General features: G+C 41.2%; 2 protein-coding genes across 11 annotated transcripts in view; one reads left to right on the top strand and one right to left on the bottom strand.

Moving 5' to 3' along the window:
* B3GALNT2 (beta-1,3-N-acetylgalactosaminyltransferase 2) overlaps positions 1–13,949 on the top strand; it is a 50,459-nt gene extending 36,510 nt beyond the window's left edge. The window contains exons 6-12 of one of the 7 annotated variants that reach the window (XM_057735396.1): positions 649–759; positions 3,243–3,321; positions 7,233–7,416; positions 9,743–9,868; positions 10,485–10,644; positions 11,303–11,359; positions 12,588–13,949. In XM_057735396.1, the coding sequence (XP_057591379.1) occupies positions 649–759; positions 3,243–3,321; positions 7,233–7,416; positions 9,743–9,868; positions 10,485–10,644; positions 11,303–11,359; positions 12,588–12,725 (855 nt within the window). In that variant the 3' untranslated portion in view covers positions 12,726–13,949. Of the gene's footprint in view, positions 1–648; positions 760–3,242; positions 3,396–3,505; positions 7,417–9,742; positions 9,869–10,388; positions 10,645–11,302; positions 11,360–12,587 lie in introns of those variants that run through there. The other 6 variants (XM_057735397.1, XR_009053774.1, XR_009053773.1 and 3 more) reach the window with 6 other exon arrangements.
* The window catches only part of TBCE (tubulin folding cofactor E), a 90,211-nt gene continuing 86,412 nt past the window's right edge, over positions 13,947–17,745 (bottom strand). For 3 of the 4 annotated variants that reach the window (XM_057735393.1, XM_057735395.1, XM_057735394.1), the window contains 4 exons: positions 17,561–17,629; positions 16,956–17,015; positions 14,427–14,518; positions 13,947–14,233 (listed from right to left, as the gene is read on the bottom strand). In XM_057735393.1, coding sequence (XP_057591376.1) covers positions 14,141–14,233; positions 14,427–14,518; positions 16,956–17,015; positions 17,561–17,629 — 314 coding nt within the window. In that variant the 3' untranslated portion in view covers positions 13,947–14,140. Of the gene's footprint in view, positions 14,234–14,426; positions 14,519–15,766; positions 15,845–16,955; positions 17,016–17,560; positions 17,630–17,745 lie in introns of all 4 variants that reach the window. The other variant, XR_009053770.1, reaches the window with a different exon arrangement.

Here is a 17,745-nt window from a genome sequence, read left to right as displayed (position 1 = left end):
TAAATTAGCTTAAACTTCTTTTCTTTTACTAATATCCCATACTGAGATGAGGACAATGCAACTGGCATTCTCATAAATTGCTAATGACCCAACAAGTAGATTTGCTTTTGAAAAGCAGTTTGGCAGTGTGTGTCAAAATCCATGTAAAGTATCTCTGTTCCTGTCCCAGTAATTTCATCCCTGGGAATTTATTTTAAATAAAAAACAAAGTACTGGGGAAAAATAAACATTTACACCAAAACATGCCTCACATTATTTTAGTAACTATTTGGTAGCATCCAAATGTCTGATGGTGGGGAGATGTCTGAGTGAATCAGGATGCAGTCACTCCGTGGCATTGTTACAAGTATGTGAAATAGAGCGATTGTAACAGTGGCAGTCGCGTAAGGAAATGCCTTTGATGCAATGGGAGACGACAAACAGCAGCATGTAAAAGTGTCTGTGAGGTCTTTGTAAGTGTTGTTTTAGATATGCATGAAAAAAAATGACTCCAAGATACACACCAACATGTTAGCATTGGTGCGTTACTGGGCAATAAAAGTTTTAACCAACGTGTCTTAGAAAAAATAAACTCCTTTCTAGAAACTTACTTAAAATCTAAATGGCAGAAATAAAGAAACCAACTCACTGTTCATCTTTCCACAAAAGAGCTTTGAAGGTACAATCGTGTGGGAGAGCCAAGACCTCCAAGGCCTTGTGTCAAGAAATCTCCACAAAGTGACAGTCAATGATGGAGGAGGAGTTCTCAGAGTCATTACAGTAAGTCGTTCTTTTTTTTTAAGGTTGTTTAGCACAACTTAACATTTTTTAATATGTAAAAGTGTTTTTAAGTTTACTTTTACATCAACACATATGGAACAATGAATCTTAGGTGTTTTAGAACATATATAGTAGAAAATGTTGTTGAGTCACCACAGTAAAGATAAAAAACTCAAATGTTCTTTGATTTTGGAAACTTCAACTTTAGTAAATATACAGTTTTGCCTTAAAGTTAGTGCATTTTAGAAAGTGTGATGTTTTATTTCTCCATAGTTTAACGTTCTTTAAGTTCACTTACTCAATAGTATTCAGAGTATTCACGATCTCACCTTGGTAGTATGACATCAGTTACAATACTATAGATAAAAGTATTAGAAAGTCAGGTTGAGTATTCACTTTCATTTATATTGCTGGGATTTATGGCTTTTATTTTTTATTTACCAAATTTTCTTAAAATTTAAAACAGTTTGACGATAAATTTCTTAAAGTAAGTGTAGGATGATAAAGAAGGTGTAGGCAAACTTAAAATGGTGAACTTTAAGTAAATAAGTGGTGTGTGTGCTGGTGTCATAGACAGAATTGTTCTCCTTGATGCTCTGGTCTGATGATTAGGAAAGCACTTGGCATTTAAATGCACAAGCTTAGCACATTTCATTCAATATTAACCTTATTCACATAAACAAACCCCAGAATTTGAAATCAAATCATGCGGTTTGTTATTGCACGTTCAGAAAACATTTAGTGCAGACTTGCTATGAGCCAGGCACAGCCGTGGGCAAAATAGGCCCATTACTGGCCCACAGTGGAATTTACAGTCCAGTGAGGGAAAAATACATAAGACAGAGAGACCCACAAATTCATGTGTAATTACAGCCTTGGCCTTGTAGGCCATGCTTCAGATTTCATCCTTGATTATGAAAAGTCCTTTCTTTAAGGTATAGTGTTTTATGAATTTAGTTTTTTTTCTTTCCTTATTTTCAAAGCAAGTGCCTTTAATATCTTGCCTCCTTTTCTGTGTATGAAACTTAAAAACATCCTAGACATGCCAGAATTCTATACTGTTCAGTTGGTTGCACAAAAGGAAATCAGTTTACTTCTGAACTGAGGGCTAGATTTAAATGTAAAGACTGAAATGATCTGCTCTAGGGGTGACTGTGGTTGTGGAGGGCTAACAATGGCTTAAACACTCAGCTAACCTAAAAAAAAGTCAGAGAACTTAGTAGCCTATTCTGAGAAACGTATGTGCAAATAAAGGTTTTCATCATAAATGCGCAGAGCTGGAAGTTTTCCTAAGTCTTGCTCCCTTGCCAGCAAGTAATAATGTCAGAAAAATTTCAAAGACAAAATGAAAGCCAAGCTGTGACCTTTCAGACAGAAGTTAATAAACATAAAGTACTGTTAAGTACTAAACAAGCCCGAACAGTAGAGTATACAATTTAAAAGAGTGTGCAGTCTTTTATGGACCTATAAAGTTGGAATCTGTAGCATTCACCTGTCAAAACTTCCTCTGCATTCAGCTGCAAACCATATTCTGAATTAAATGGTGATTTACCACCATCACCTCAGAACACTTGTCTCTCTACTGGCCTTAAAACATTGCTTTGTACAGTGCAGCTCTGCTAGAAAGATCTGTTCAAAAGGGGACTAGCCAGGCAGTAAGCCCTCCTGATGAGTGAGTGTGTAGAAGAAATACTGTACACGTGCTGAAGCATGGCTGTGACGGTCCCATCCAGCCCGCAGCAGCTGGATCGCTGGTAGGTATGTGAAGTTGGAAGGCAACACACGGGGTGAAGCCCCTCACTTCGAGTAACGGCCTTGGGTAACCTGTGAGGTAAAAAGACATAAGTCTCTAATAACAAAAGATCCTCCAAACCTAAGAGTTAGAAAGGACTGTTGTTGGCTGTTGGCACAATAGTCACTGGACACCTTCAGCAACATCAGTAATCAGTACGGCTCCGGCTGAACTGTTTGCCTAGAGGGCTTTTCTCTGTGTGGGAGCAGTCACTTTAAAATGTGCCTGGGTGATACAGGGATATGTGTATAAGAACAGATGATTGAACCTGGTGTACCCCCCCAAAAAAAAAAAAAAAAGTGCCTGGGTGTATTTGAACTCGGGTATTTTCAATCTGCAAGAAATCAGAGGTGGTAGTAGTTTTTTTTAAGTGGTGGAGTTCAGATGTAAAATAAAACTGGTTTTGGTAGTAGTGTTGGTAACAAGTTCAAGAATACATGCTTCTGTGTAAGCCGGAACTCTGAATACTGATCCATAGATTACTGTGTGTCCCTGATCTTGGGCACTGGAATTAGACTACAAAAGTAGGATGCTGATGCCATCCTGATAGCGTGAGTCTAGTGTGTCAGCATCTTAGATGGATTTATGTGCTGTGGAGTCACATTATGAGTTTTGCCAAATCAGTTTTCAAATATAAGAAATGTATTTTTAGTAATAAAACACTAAGCACTTCTATTCTCGTTTCTTTCAGGCTGGGGAGGGGGCCTGGCCTCATGAATTCATGGAAGGTGTGGAGGGAGTTGCAGGTGGTTTTATTTATACTATTCAGGGTAAGTCAGCAGGTTAAAAGTTGAAAAACATACGGAATCTCACCTACCTAATCTTCATACTTTTGACGTCAAAGGTAATCTTTTTTTTTTTTTTGGTCATTAAAAATAATAGCTCTGTTGATACATAATTCACATACCCTATACTTTACCCTTTTGAAGTGTTTGATTCAATGGCTTTTAATATATTCAGAGTTCTGCAACCATCTCCACTAATTCCAGACCATTTCCATCGCCCCAAAAAGAAGTGGTTGTGTGGTCTTCTTGAGTGATGCTCCTGAAAATATCCACATCTGCGAATTCCTGAGAATTCTGTGTCCGTGATCTTTAAGAAGAGCTGTGTTGATGTGGTTGCTGTTGGTCATTTGCCCTGATCATCACTATGGAACAAAGGTGTCCGGTCATGCATCATCTGGCTTCTCAAAGCTCTGCAGATCATGGATTCCTATAAAAGAATTAGGACACAGCTTCCCTGAAGGCTCACCGTGACTGGGGAAAGCAGAGGCTTTATTCTGAGAGGAAGGTCTTCAGGGGCCTCCCTTAATAGTGCAGGCTCGAGAATGGGGCAGACCCCTCTGTTCGAGGCCATTACATGTAGTTTGAAGATGTGAATGGGCTGTGGCTTTTTTTATTTGTAGCATCTTTATTTATACAGTGTTTCCTCACAGAAGTATTTCTATTCTTACATCACCCCAAGGGTAGGCTGGAATAGGTACACAGGCTTTGCCCATAAACCTGCCATTAACAATAGAGATTTCAAATTTAGGGATCCAGGACTTAGCTGGTGGCACAGTAGTTAAGAATCTACCTGCCAACGCAGGGGACACGGGTTTGATCCCTGGTCCAAGAAGATCCCACATGTCACAGAACAGCTAAGCCCGTGCATCAGAACTACTGAGCCTGTGTGCTGCAACTACTGAAGCCCTTGTATCTAGAGCCCGTGCTCCACAACAAGAGAAGCCACCACAATGAGAAGCCTGCACACCATAATGAAGACCGTACGCAACCAAAAATTTTTTTTTAAATTTCTTTTTTGGGATCCTTAATTTTAGTCCAGAGATTTTTCATAAAACTGTGCGATGACTCTGCCAGGGAAGGTATCGACTTAGCTCACCACAGGCTGCTAATGGCTCAGCCCTGGGGAAAACTCAGACCAGGAGGTCAGGCCAGTTTCATAAAACAGCTCACACTGAGGGGCCAGGTACAGGTGTAACACACCATCTGACTTAATGCCTAGCAGCTTCCTTTCTTTTGCCAGTTAATTCATGTATGTACTATCAAGAGTCTTTAAAAACTTGAGGGGCCCCTGAGACTTCTGGCACTAAACCTTTCTACAGGGAGCAGCTACTATACCCTGCACAACTGTCTTAAGTTTTCTCTCACTGAGGCTAGAGGATTAAGGTTTGGGTGAGGAAAATTCCTTTCAAACAAGTGTTAGGCTAAAGGAATTAAAATGAATATAGTTTTCTTCTCATGTACTAATAAATATATCTGAAAACTGACTAATTTTTTTAAAATCTGAGGATCTACATGCTGTTTAGAAGAATCAAGTGGTACACAAATTCTCAAATTTTGTTGCATTAGCATCCCTTGCTGGGCCCTACCTCAGTCTACAGAGGTAAGAATCTTCAGGATTGGAGCTCAGATACCTGTATTTTAATAAGCTCCCTAGATGGATTCGATGCCTCCAAAATTTGAGAGGCTGTAAACCACATGATTCTTGCAAATAGCACCTAGACAGACGATCAGATTTAAAACACACACTGATATATTACTTTATACTTTATTACTTTATAGTTGTATTTTTCAGATATATGCAGAATAAACCAATATGTATAATTTGTTAATGAAAAAGCCTGCATTTAATTTCTGCTCTTGTTATCAACCGTTCCTATTGCCACAATTTTATAACACTTCCCTTTCCTTCAGGTGTTAAATTGTGTGTATTTATCCTTATCTTTAAAGTGGAAGGATGTTACAGTAGAGTTTGTAAGAGTTGGAAGGGGCCTGAGGTCATTTAGGCCTGTGCTTTTCAAGGGGTTGTCTGTGGTCTACCTGCATCAAAGTTACGGCAAGTCACAGGTTAGAAATACAGATTCCCGGGCTCTACCCCAGACCTGCTGGATCTTTAGGCTTGGGGCCTAGGAATCTATATTTCAGTAAGCATTGCTGAGACTCACAGATTCAGTCTAGCTCCTCCTTTTACAGATGAGACTGCTGAGGCCCCAAAACGTGTGACTTGTCCAGTGTCTCACAGATAGCGGCGGAGGCGGAAATCAAATATAGGTCCTCAAGCCCCAAGCCCAAGTCTTTCTGCTTGCAGTTACAAAGAGTGCAGTGTTCAGTTACTTCTTGGTTCCCTTCCCGCACCCCTCCGCCACTCATTTTTTTATTTTTCAGAAATTTTCTAATCTGAGACAGTTGAGAAAATCCTGTGCTAGTGAAAGAATTGCTGCCTTATTTGAGGACAGTCCCTGTACAAATGCAACAGATGATTCATTAGTTTGTGAGGGGGTAATTAAAATGTCTTCTAAGCACACTGGTAATAAGTTTTATTATAAAATATAAATAAACCAAAAATAGAGTGCTGTAAGAAACACCCGTGGACTTGTGTTGCTCAGAATTAACAAATGTTTATATTTTGTCATATTTGCTTCCTTTTTTTTTTTCAGAGAAATAAAGCATTACAGATTCAGTTGAAGCCCTCTCCTTCCCAGTACTTCCTACCCCTGTTCCTCTTCCTTCCTCTCAGAGAGGATACCACTGTCCTGAAACTCACGTGTACCCTTGCCATTCTTTTTTTTTCTACTTTCTACCATATATGTATATAACTTTTCATAAGTTTTGATTAAAGTATGTTATAATTTATACCTGTGGTATCATATCATATGTATCAACTGGCAGTATACTTCTCTCACTCAGCATTACTTTTGTGCCATTCCCCTTAACATCAAAGATCAGGTTAATTTTTTTAAAATTTATTTTATTGAAGTATAGTCGATTTATAGTGTTGTATTAGTTTCTGCTGTACAGCAGCCTGATTCAGTTATACATATATATACATTCCTTTTCATATTCCTTTCCATTTTGGTTTATCCCAGGATATTGAATATAGTTCCCTGTGCTCTACAGTAGGACCTTGTTGTTTATCCATCCTGTATATAAATTAGTTTGCATCTACTAGTCCCAAACTCCAAATCTATTCCCTACCCCACAACCACAAGTGTGTCTGTTCTCTGTGTCTGTGAATCTGTTTTGGAGATGAGTTCGTGTCATATTTTACATTCCACATGTAAGTGCTATCATATGGTATTTGTCTCTTTCTGACTTAGTATGATCATCTCTCGGTCCATCCATGTTGCTACAAATGGCATTATTTCACTTTTTCATGGCTAATACTCCAGTGTGTATGTGTGCGCGCGTGCGTGTGTGTGTGTGTGTACATACACACCACATCTTCTTTATGCAGTCCTCTGTTGATTGACATTTAGGTTGTTTCCATGTCTTGGCTATTGTAAATAGTGCTGCTATGCAGTTTAAATGTTTAAACTGCTGTATTCCATTATATGAATATACCACAATTTAATGATTCTCCTATCGGTGGGCATTTTCACTGTCACAAACAATGCTGCCATAAACACCCTTACTAAGGTGTAAAATAATGTCTCTGGGGATGTCTCTGCAAGTGGACATAGCAAGTCAGACAGTCTGCACATCTTCAGCCTAACCAGGGGTTGCTGCATTGCTCCCCATAGTGGGTGTGTCCGTTTATCCTCCCACCAGCAATGGGTGGGAGTTCTGAAAAACTGTATTCAGTTAGGTTACCTTGGGAGGAGTATGAAGGCAATAATGTTACAAGTTCTGGGTCTTAAGTTTGCAGTAGCCTTTTTCTCCAACTCTGGTTTCCTTTTTAGAAGGTGATGCTCTCTTAAAAAACCTTCATTCTCGCCCTCGAAGACTTCTTGATCATATAAGTCATCTCCATGAGGAGGATGCCTTACTGAGCAAGGAAAGCAGCCTCTATGATGATATTGTATTTGTGGATGTTGTTGACACTTATCGAAATGTTCCTGCAAAATTACTGAACTTCTATAAATGGTAGGTTATAAAAATGCTGGGTAGGTATTGTTTTATTCTTTTGATGTAGAAACAATTTATCAACATCAAACCACTGAGATTAAAAAACAAAAAACCTACGAGCCCTGAGCACCTGGGCTGTGATCTGTTGTGTCCTGGTTGGTTGTGAGAACTGATCTTCTAAAATGCTGCCACGTTCTTATTTCGATGAGCAGATCCATAACGTGAACGCTGTTAATCTCTCAAAACCAAGCAAGGCAAAAGTGGATTCTCTTTGAGTCACTCCTACTTGCCGTAGTTGTCTTGAGCCAACATTAGATGAAAATCAGTGAGTTTGAAAATGGCCTATTTTCAGTCATTTTCATACCCACCCACCTATATCCCCCATTCACACCAGGTTACTAATCTGAATTCCGTGCAGCTGAACATCCACATTATATTTCCGTTCTCTCCTCCAACCCATTTAAAAACTACCTGCCCTAATTCCAGAACCTTTCATTTTAAATACGAAATTCAGCAACCCTTAGCGTCTACTATATTGTTACTTCCCAGACCCTCCAGTGGATCTTGGTTGTAACTCCTACCTTTATGATAATACCAGCAACAATAACATATAATAACAATAACTGTTCTTAACCGAATACATGTAGTTTTTAATATTATTAAGTTACTCTAGGGTCCCATAACTTGTGAGCCCCCTGAAACTGCCTCCCCTGACTGTAGAAGTGAAACCTTCTATTTGTCTAGACCAAACCCATAAAATATATTCACACCTTTGTCCTTTCTTTTTAAGAACTTGGTCAGTGAGGTGATTGCATGGTGAGCCCCAGAGTCTGTCCTCTATCTTCTCTGTTGCCCTGAGAGGAATGGGAAACTACCACGTCCTTTATGGATACAGTTCCCTGGTCCTGAGGGGTAGACAGTTTCGCTTATGGGAGGTAGTTTCACAGCCGGGGCAAGTCAGTACAACGGAGTCATCTTGTGCTAGAGGGTGAATATAAAAATGGACTGGAAATGTGGTATGCCTACACAGGATTAAGTTTGATAGCTGTGGTAAGAAAAAGCATCTTCTTTCAGCTCAGGGTCACTAATGGGGTTCCTGTTGTGAGTGGGGCCAAGGGGAGGATGTCAAAAGGTGGAGTGGGAATGGAGGTCCAGGCAGTGGGAGGTCAGGACTGCAGAGTTCTAGGGCTTTCTACAGGGAGCTGATTCCCAGTTGTGGAAGGTCCATTTGATCGAATTACTACCTTCAGTTTGTCTCACCTCTTCTACTACTTGTATTTCACTGCCATCGTGTCCACCTGGAACACTGCAGTGACCTTCTGACAGGCTGTGCGTCTGGACCCGCTTCCCAGTAGCCCATCCCCCCTTCTACCCTCCACATTGTAAATGACATCTTTGTTATTCATTCATCTTTATTCAAGTGATGTGTCAGTGACCTCAGTGTCCTTTATCACAAAAGTTTGTTGCTAATTAGCAAATAAATATTACGTATGGCTTATGCTGTTAACTAGAAATAGACTTTAGGAACACAGGGTTATGCTTTTTGTTGTGGACCCGTTGTTAAAGTCACCACTTTGTGGCCTAATGAGACTTTCTCCAGATTTCTTTAATTCAAGTTTCTGTCATCTGACTGGTTCCCTAGCAAGACTCTGGGTTTTTTAACAAAGAGGTATAGAGATTGGCAGTGTGAAATCAAAGAGTCAGCTTTGTCTCTAGTTGCCATTGTATATTTTTTAATGTCTAGATAAATGAAATCACCTTCTTGTGCCTTCCAGAAGGTCATTTGTAATAGCTGAATTACTGGAAATAATTTCCAAGGGAAAATGTATTTCATTGTTATAATTCAGCTTTTTAAGCACAACAGAATACCTGAGTGCACTCTAAATAGCAGCACAGAACACATTCTGTGACAGTGTTCTGTGTGAGAGGCCAGGTTTGGCACCTGTCCCCTCATCCGGGTGGTCCTCTTATTAAGAGCGCAAGGGGCAAGGTTCAGATGCTTAATAGCCGTGCTGGCCTGACCTGTGCAAGGCCTAAGAAGCATTTGTGTTATTATATGTTCCACAAGCCAAATCTTTTTTCATTGTTTTTTTTCCCTTTATACCTTTTAAAATCGGCGCCTGTGTGTTGTGCCACTTTGTTAACATTAAGTGAGGACTGTAGTTGGCAGCAGCAGTGTTCTGTTAGGGCAGATGCCCCCGAGATTGGAGGGGTAGAGGCTGCACAGGCACACAGGTAGTGCAGAGCCAGTCTTCACTAGGACGTGAGCAGTGTCACCACAGTGCTGTTGCTTTGTTTCCTCGTAGGGACGCCCTGACATTCACATCCCTCTTTTCACCAACAGGACTGTGGAGACAACCAGCTTTGATTTGTTGCTAAAGACGGATGACGACTGTTACATAGACTTGGAAGCTGTATTCAATAGGATTGCCCTTAAGCATCTGGATGGGCCTAATTTTTGGTGGGGAAAGTAAGTTAAACATTGTTAGCCCATCGGTGTTCATTTCATGTACTGAGCAAATGCAGCTAATTTAGAATGAAACATACAGTCATTTATCATAAGAAAAATGTGGTTGAGACAGGAAACGTCCCTCTTAGGCCCCCAGGTTACTATATTTTATTAATCTACAATTAAAAGGTAAAAAACTCTCTTAAATGGAAAGCCTCAGGCTGCTGTAATGAAGGAGGGATAATGTGGCTTTTCTCCTCGTGCCCCACAAATAAGTGCCACTCAGATTAGAAGCTACTGTACATTAGAATAAATTTGTGACACATTTCTGAAACCATTTTCTGTGTCTTTAGGAATGCAGTATGGATTGGTGATTTCTTTTTCATTTATTTTTAAAATGTCTACACAAGATGGTCGAGAAACTCCACGAACATGACTTCGAGAGAATTTAACATAGCAGTCTTTTATAAAAAAACACCACTAGATAATTCCTTTCCTCAGACTAAAGAAATCATCTCTCATTCTTCTCTTGCTTCTACAGCTTATTCCTTTGTAGTGATAATTAAGGACTCAAGCTTAACTAGCGGTAGGATAGGTGTGAGAACAACACAAAGCAGCAGCTCACGTTGCGTCTCAGTTTCAGACTGAACTGGGCTGTTGACCGGACCGGGAAGTGGCAGGAGCTGGAGTACCCCAGCCCTGCTTATCCCGCCTTCGCGTGCGGGTCAGGGTACGTCATCTCCGGGGACATCGTCCACTGGCTGGCCGGCAACTCGGCGAGACTGAAGACCTACCAGGTAATTAAGGACGTCTGACCTGACAGTACACTCATCGAACGCCTTTTATCCCACCCAGTATTCCATCACTGAAGGCGGAGCCAGCTGGCCTTGGGGAAAGGCATGTTACTCTTTCCAGATAGGAGTCAGCCCTCGAAGGTGAGGGATACACTCCTGTCCCTCAAATCTTGGCTCTACGTTCTATTCCTCAATCTTGGAGCCTTCTGTTATGTCTTCAGCCTATATTTAAAGGTATATTCCCTAAAGGAATGTAAAGATTTATATTCATAAGAAAGAAGACTAAGCAAACTTAAGACTAAGCTTTCTTTTTTGCTGATTTTGAGATAGCAAAAAATAAGATAAAATAAAACAGCTCTGCCTGGTTCTTAGCTTGACTGTATCTTTCATGCTGTCAGTGCTGGAAGTTTAAGGCCCACGGGAAGAGGGGCTGACTGCTTACTTAGTGTGTAGAGTCTTACTTCATTGTGGTGTGTGCGGCCTGTTAATGGCCAGTAGCTTTTACTTCGTGTATCAGTGTTAATGCAGGCTCGGCCTTTCATACTAGAATAATTACAAAACAAAGTAGAAGAAAGATTATTTATGGGAACGGGCGTGGCATTGTTTTTGCAGATGAAGTAGCATTTACGTTTTCACATGTAACCTTACGGGGCCTGTGCAGGGTGAAGATGTAAGCATGGGCATTTGGATGGCCGCCATAGGACCTAAGAGACACCAGGTAAGCAGGCCTGAGCGGGGCTGGCCTCTGGGTTCTGAGTTGAGTGAGGTTCCTCTTTCAAACCTTCAGCAGAACAGTGAGTGGAAGGGCTTCTAGCATCATAACTGTGCTCTTGATTCAATTCACAATTATCGGCCTAGATCTCATACAATATTTTTCTGAGTTTAAACCAAAAGGAAGTGTTTTGGACGGAAGGTCTGCTACTCACCAAGAAATTTTAAGTTTTTATACGTTTGATCAGAAATTCTTTGCAGCTTTAAAACTTAAAAGAATCCGCTGATGTCAGATTCTGGCAGTGAGGTTGGCTCCACAGGTGATGCCAGCCGCTGCCCCCTCAGTGCGGGCGTGGGTCCAGCCCCCCCCTCCTCCCCAGGGTCCAGGCGGAGAAAGACAAGCCTCCTCGGTTTCCCTGAATACCCTGGAGGCTCTGGGTACTCAGGGCACAGCTCTCTGTAGGAGGGAATCTGGTCAGTCCCCATCCCCGGGCACGGCCTGTCCGAGGCACACGCTGCCTCCAGGGCCTTCTACTCTCAGGTTTCCTCTCCTTTGCCGCCAATTCAGCCATCCTTTAAAAAGACATTTTTTAATGATATCCCACCTTTTTATGTTCCCACATTGAATGGGCTCTGTATTCTGCTACATTGCGGGAAACAAGCCAGTCGATGGAGCTGGAAAGTAGGCTGGTGGGTGAGAACTCGGGCTCTGAGTGGGACAAGACTCCATCTTAATCCTTCCTACTCAGCCTACCAGCATGAACCTCACTGTGACCTTGAGCAAGGTTCTTCACTCTTTGTTTCTCAGTTGTAAAAAGGAAATAATTCTTACCTCACAGGGTTATGGTGAGAATTAAATTGGATCGTATTTATAAAGCACTTGGTATTGTCCCCTGAATGTTGTAACCATTCCCTCAGAATACTTGCTGTTGTGCTACCTCTTCTCCAGTAGCAAATACGAAACTGCATGTGTGGTCTCCGCACCCTCTCTCCATAGAACTCCCGCTGTAGACTCTTAGCGCACAGCGCACGGTTTCTCTATTCCACAGCCTCGGGGTCACTGGCATGTGCTCTCCCTGCGCCCCCCCCCAGAACTGAGTGGGTTCACGCATGCACTTGTCTTTGAACTAACTTCAGCCTCACTGGGGTCTTGAAGCGCCTGCACGCACGCTTCCTGTCTGCCTCCAGCAGGGTGTCACGGCTGCCAGGTCAGCTTCTGTCTCATCTTCCAACAGGACAGCCTGTGGCTGTGTGAGAAGACCTGCGAGGCAGGAATGCTGTCCTCCCCTCAGTACTCTCCGCAGGAACTCGCACAGCTGTGGAGACTGAAGGAGTCGTGTGGTGACCCTTGTCGGTGTGAAGCAAGAGGATGATGAGGTCAATTCGCCGTGTGAAAGGTCGGGGGGAGGGGGGCGAGTGACGATCGGAGCGCGAGTCTGAGGAAAGCTCAAGGTTTGGCCGCAGATTATATGGTCTTTCAGGATAGTTCTCGGCCAGCACTTTCACTTGTCACCAATGTGGCATTTCGTAACATTTGCACAAAAAATTTCCTTTTTAAAAATCAACAGATACTGTAGCATAAGAAAAAATTTACTTATATGTTGGAAGATGATTTGAAAAATACCAAATTGTTTATAAAAGAAAAAAATATTTCCAAGTCCTGGTGCATCATTTCTAGTTAGTAACTTATTACCTATCATCTTTGGTTAAAACTTGGCCTAGTTGAGAAATCTTGAGTAGTAACTGGAAGTCTAAATTTCAACTTGGATTGCAGAATAGCTCTGGGTAGCATAAGTAGGATAATCAAGGGCCAAAAAGAACTCACAGAAGTGCTGTGTGATCTGTGATCCCTCCTGAGCAGCGGTCACTTATACCAAAGTCTGGGTTTCTGGAAATCGTGTCGGATTTTGTGGATCTCCAAATGAAGTGAGCAACTTGAAGAGGAACCAATCTAATTCTCAGTTTTGGACTTTGTTTTTCAAGTTCATTTTTAAGTGGACTGATTCCACCCAAGTTTTCTTTTGCCATTTAACACAAATCCTAACGATCACAGCTTAGCACTCCTAATTTAAGTGCTAAAGTTTTGTGAATATAAGTAAAATCAAATACCTCTCAGGGTTTTAATGCCATAGGGAAGGATATTTCTAAATCCTTGGCATGAAAGAATTTTGCTTTCTTCCTTTCATTGCCTAATGTTTACCCAATATGAGTGAATTTCAATCAGAGCTGGTAATCTGTAGAAAAACGTATGCTCAGTTTAGGTATAACTGTAGGGAAAAGCATGTAATTAATTTTTGTAAGTACTCTAAAAACACTGCAACCAAGAAGAGAGATCATAGCGTACACATTTGCATAGAGATGTGCTTCCTTCAGTTTAAGGAACATTTCCCAATATGACCAACCAAATCATTTTAGTACTTTCAGTACTTTTAAACCAGTAGTATCGATAGAGGATTCCATTAAAACTGGTCTTATGAAGGCATTAACTGTGTTCAGTTTTTCTTAGACTAGCAAGATTGTATTTAGTATTGAAATCTTCTCATAATGAAATACAGTCATGAACTATGAAATAAAATCTGCAAATTGTTAGTAGGTGCAAAGCCTTGATTATTGCTGTTATATATACAAGCCTAGAAACGGTCTCTTCCCTATGAAAAAAATATAGCTGTTTTATACTTAAGGCAAGTTGTGAAACCTCATTTTTTTGGACAGAATTGTCCCAATAAGTCATTTAAAATGAATCCCAGTCATGATAAATGGTCTAACCTCTGAATTTATTAGTTGGCTGTTACCATCGCACTAACAGACAGTCTCCATTTTCCACAGAATAAAACTGTAATGACTGTTGGTCATTTTCTAGTTCAATCTCTCTGCCCGGCATCTAAAATTAGAACAAAGGGATGGGGGTGATTAAGACAGACGTGACAAAACACATATATATACCCACCTCCCTCCCCCAACCAAGATGTATGGTTTCCATTTAGAATCAGCCCAGGTTCCACAGAGATTTAGCTTAGCAGTACATCACACTGCAGGGAACTCAGCCTGACTTTGTGTTTTGCTGGGCAGCTTACTTTGGGACTTTCATAGGACAACAGAAGTTCTGACACAGGAACTTTGAGAAGACGTGACAGCAAGCCTTTCACCTTTTGAACTGTCATGGATTCTGTCAAGGAAAAGAAAAACCATCAGTTCTCTCAGACAACAATTACATGTAAAATGAGCTCATGTCACAAGACCACAATTGTAATGACAGCTGTCACTGTCACTTCATACCATCAAGTTTACCCAAGTAAATGATCAGGGAATGGCTCAGCCACCACGTGGACACCAGATGACGGTGTCGCCACTTAGGGGGTTCGGGAGACTGGGAAACGGAGCCAGTGTTTGACCTAAGTGCCCTTTGATAATGAGTTTTCATACCATTCCAGTGGTGTTACTATTTCCTCCTTAATCTGAATAAACCAGAAATCATATTCTCAGCACAGAAGAATAAATGTGAGTGAAATCATGAACATTTTAAGCCTTTGTATTTACTTGTGCATTACTGAAAGAACACTGGTGTGCGGCTCAGGTGCTGGGAGGCCCTGTCTCAGTCTCTCTGGCCTTAGTTTCCTCCTCTGTAAAGTGAGGTGTAGACTAATGAGCCACAAGCCCCCTTCTGGCGCTCACAGTCTGTAATCATCGTGGTGTGTAACGTGCGACACACACATACAGGGGACCCCAGGTACGGGGATGTAACAATGGGGAGGAAATGCTTTGGTTTGTTCAGAAAACACTATGAACTTCTTTCCAAAGATGGGTTGGGATAAATACTGAATATTTTGATGACGAGAAATAGTTTCTTTGAAGCTTTAGCTGGTGGTACAGTGATCGTGTGGTGTTCCTACAAATCACATGTATTCACACAAATATTTTTCTATCAAAAATAATTTTTGTAAAAGCTGTCTGTTTTTATGCAACTTGTGATAATAAATGTTATCTTTATTTTAGAATAAAAACTGGCCCTTTTCTTGTCTGTGTATTGAATGTAGACACTAAATAGACATTTATGTCAATTAACATAATTTGCTCTTTTATTTGTGAGACTGATAGATAATCTTGTCCTTTCAAACGATCTAGGTGGACTGGCTTTCCTTGTTCAGAGGGCGGTTAGTGCTGGGTTAACTCTGACTGCTGAGTTGAGAGAATACAGGACTCAGATTTGGAATAGCTGAAAGTGTAATTATTACACATTTTTAATTTCTCTGGATTATTCTAATCTCTGCTATTTCCACCTAAGGATTAATAAAACTCAGAGCAGGAACGGTGGGTGTTCCAATGGGAAGGATGGGACCCAGTCTGGTGTGCACTGTGGGGGTGGGGGAGGAGCCACCAGCCCCATCGGCCCAGGTTGGCGCTCACTCCCACTCACCACTGTCCTTGACCCAGGGAGGCTGGGGGGGAGGGGGCATCCTTCATGCCTTCCCAGAGGAAGCCCTGAAAAGGAAAACTTAACACAGACCTAATGAGAACATTCTTGAGCATGTTCCCACAAGTTGATTTCATGTAAAAGAAGGGGAAATGGAAACACATGCAAAGCTGACTGTATTAACAAAAAGTTCTGGTCCTCCTCCACTTGTCTGTCCCCATGCGCGCCCTTACTGACGGTATTTAAGTTTGAAAACAATAATGAAGGGGGAACTGCTAATTTTAATTCATCATCATGTAACAGTAGCAAAATTACATGTCACAGGCATAGAGACTGGATTTCTAGTAAGTAAAAATGGAGCAATACTGGTAAATTGATACTAGGTGATGGTTTTAAGTCATAAAGGTACTTCTTTGGGCACAACCAAAGCCTTCCATAAGCAATACTGTGATAAGCTTGTTTTACTTGATGAAAATGAATTAGAAAATCAATGTGAATTCACTGCACTGACAGGGAAACAGAAAGGTATTTCACTAGAGTCATTTACAGTGATTGATATTTTATTTCTTCAGATCCTCACTGTGCTAAATTTAAGCTGTTTATATTTTAGTATTTAACTGTGAATCAAGTTTAATCTTGCGATACAACGATCATTTTTTTTTGAGTGAAAGTTTAGGTACATTACATTGATCTAATTTGTTGACATAAAAATATTTTCCAAATAAAACGAATTCAGTTCCAGTAGAATCAAGGTTTAAAATTCTGAAGTAGCTTTTTTTTTTCAAAGAAAACCATTTTAAGTGTGTCCATTAAAACAGCGGCCAAGAGCTGTCTCTGCAGGGGCTCCTGGCTGGTAAGGAATGGAAAGCAGCCAAGCCCAGGCCACAAGGTCTCTGGCCGAGGAAAGGCCCTGGAGCAGCAGTGTGAGGACTAACCAGCAGAGGGCCTGGGGGAGGCCCCGGAAGGGCCAGGGCTCCCTCGCTCCTGCCTCTGGCTAAAGAGGCAACCACACCGCAGCTGCTCCTTCCGGGGGGAGGGATGTTAGCATGATGTTAGTATTTTAGAACGTAAAAGGCTCGTGAAAACCTGTAAGCTGTAAAAGCCCACACTTGCAGAAATGATTGAACTATTTTACTTTCAGCTGCCTGGCCAGTGATTCAGAAGCATAAGGAGTGGAGAGACTCATTCTTACCTGGCAGTTGTTTCTCTGTGACTTTCTGATCAAGTTGATTAGGATATTTTATCTTCAGTGCTTGAAAGAAGAAAGGAAAGAGGCGAGCTGAGCCCTGCCGCAGGAAGGATTTAAATCACCTGCACATTAACAGTGATGGCCAAAGGATGCAGCTCTTCAGTACAACTTGGCTCAGATCCCACTAAAGGAACAGGACTTACGGATATTTAAAATTCCTTCTGTTAACACTTCACTGAATTACTAACAACAACAAAAAGAGCTGGACCAACCTTTTACTGCTTTCCCTTTTCCCCTCAGTACTTCTTTCCTGACAGTTTATCTAGGTTTTCAAATGTAAAAGTCACGAATTTCCAAATCACAATTCAGTTCACCACCCAGATAGTTTCCACATTCAGAACACTGTTAAGTGAGTGTGAAGAATGGGGATGGCTGACATGCTCAGCGTCAGAATTTAGATGTGTCTGAGACTCCTCATTTCTTTAAAAATTGAAGTACTCATCTAGGCACTTAAGAGAAACAAACAATCCCTGTTAGGTCACCACTGTCTGTTTCAGCATCTACAGACCTGAACACAAATAAGCTGTCTTTGAATGTGGGGTTCTTACTTAGTAGCTGGTTTTTGAGCAAAAATGGCTGTTGTGTTCTGAGTTCCCCATCTTCAGGTGCACCATATTCTGTTTAAGAAAAAGGAAATGAAAAAGGATGAATAATACACCAAAAGGCCACTACTGTAAGGGGGAAAAAATGTATAGGTAAGTGTCAACCTAGCCTTTTCCTTTCCCAGGACGAA

This window comes from Hippopotamus amphibius, chromosome 5 (genome assembly GCF_030028045.1).
Source record: "Hippopotamus amphibius kiboko isolate mHipAmp2 chromosome 5, mHipAmp2.hap2, whole genome shotgun sequence".
NCBI classification, from domain to species: domain Eukaryota; kingdom Metazoa; phylum Chordata; class Mammalia; order Artiodactyla; family Hippopotamidae; genus Hippopotamus; species Hippopotamus amphibius.
This window is presented reverse-complemented; position numbering and strand designations above follow the sequence as displayed.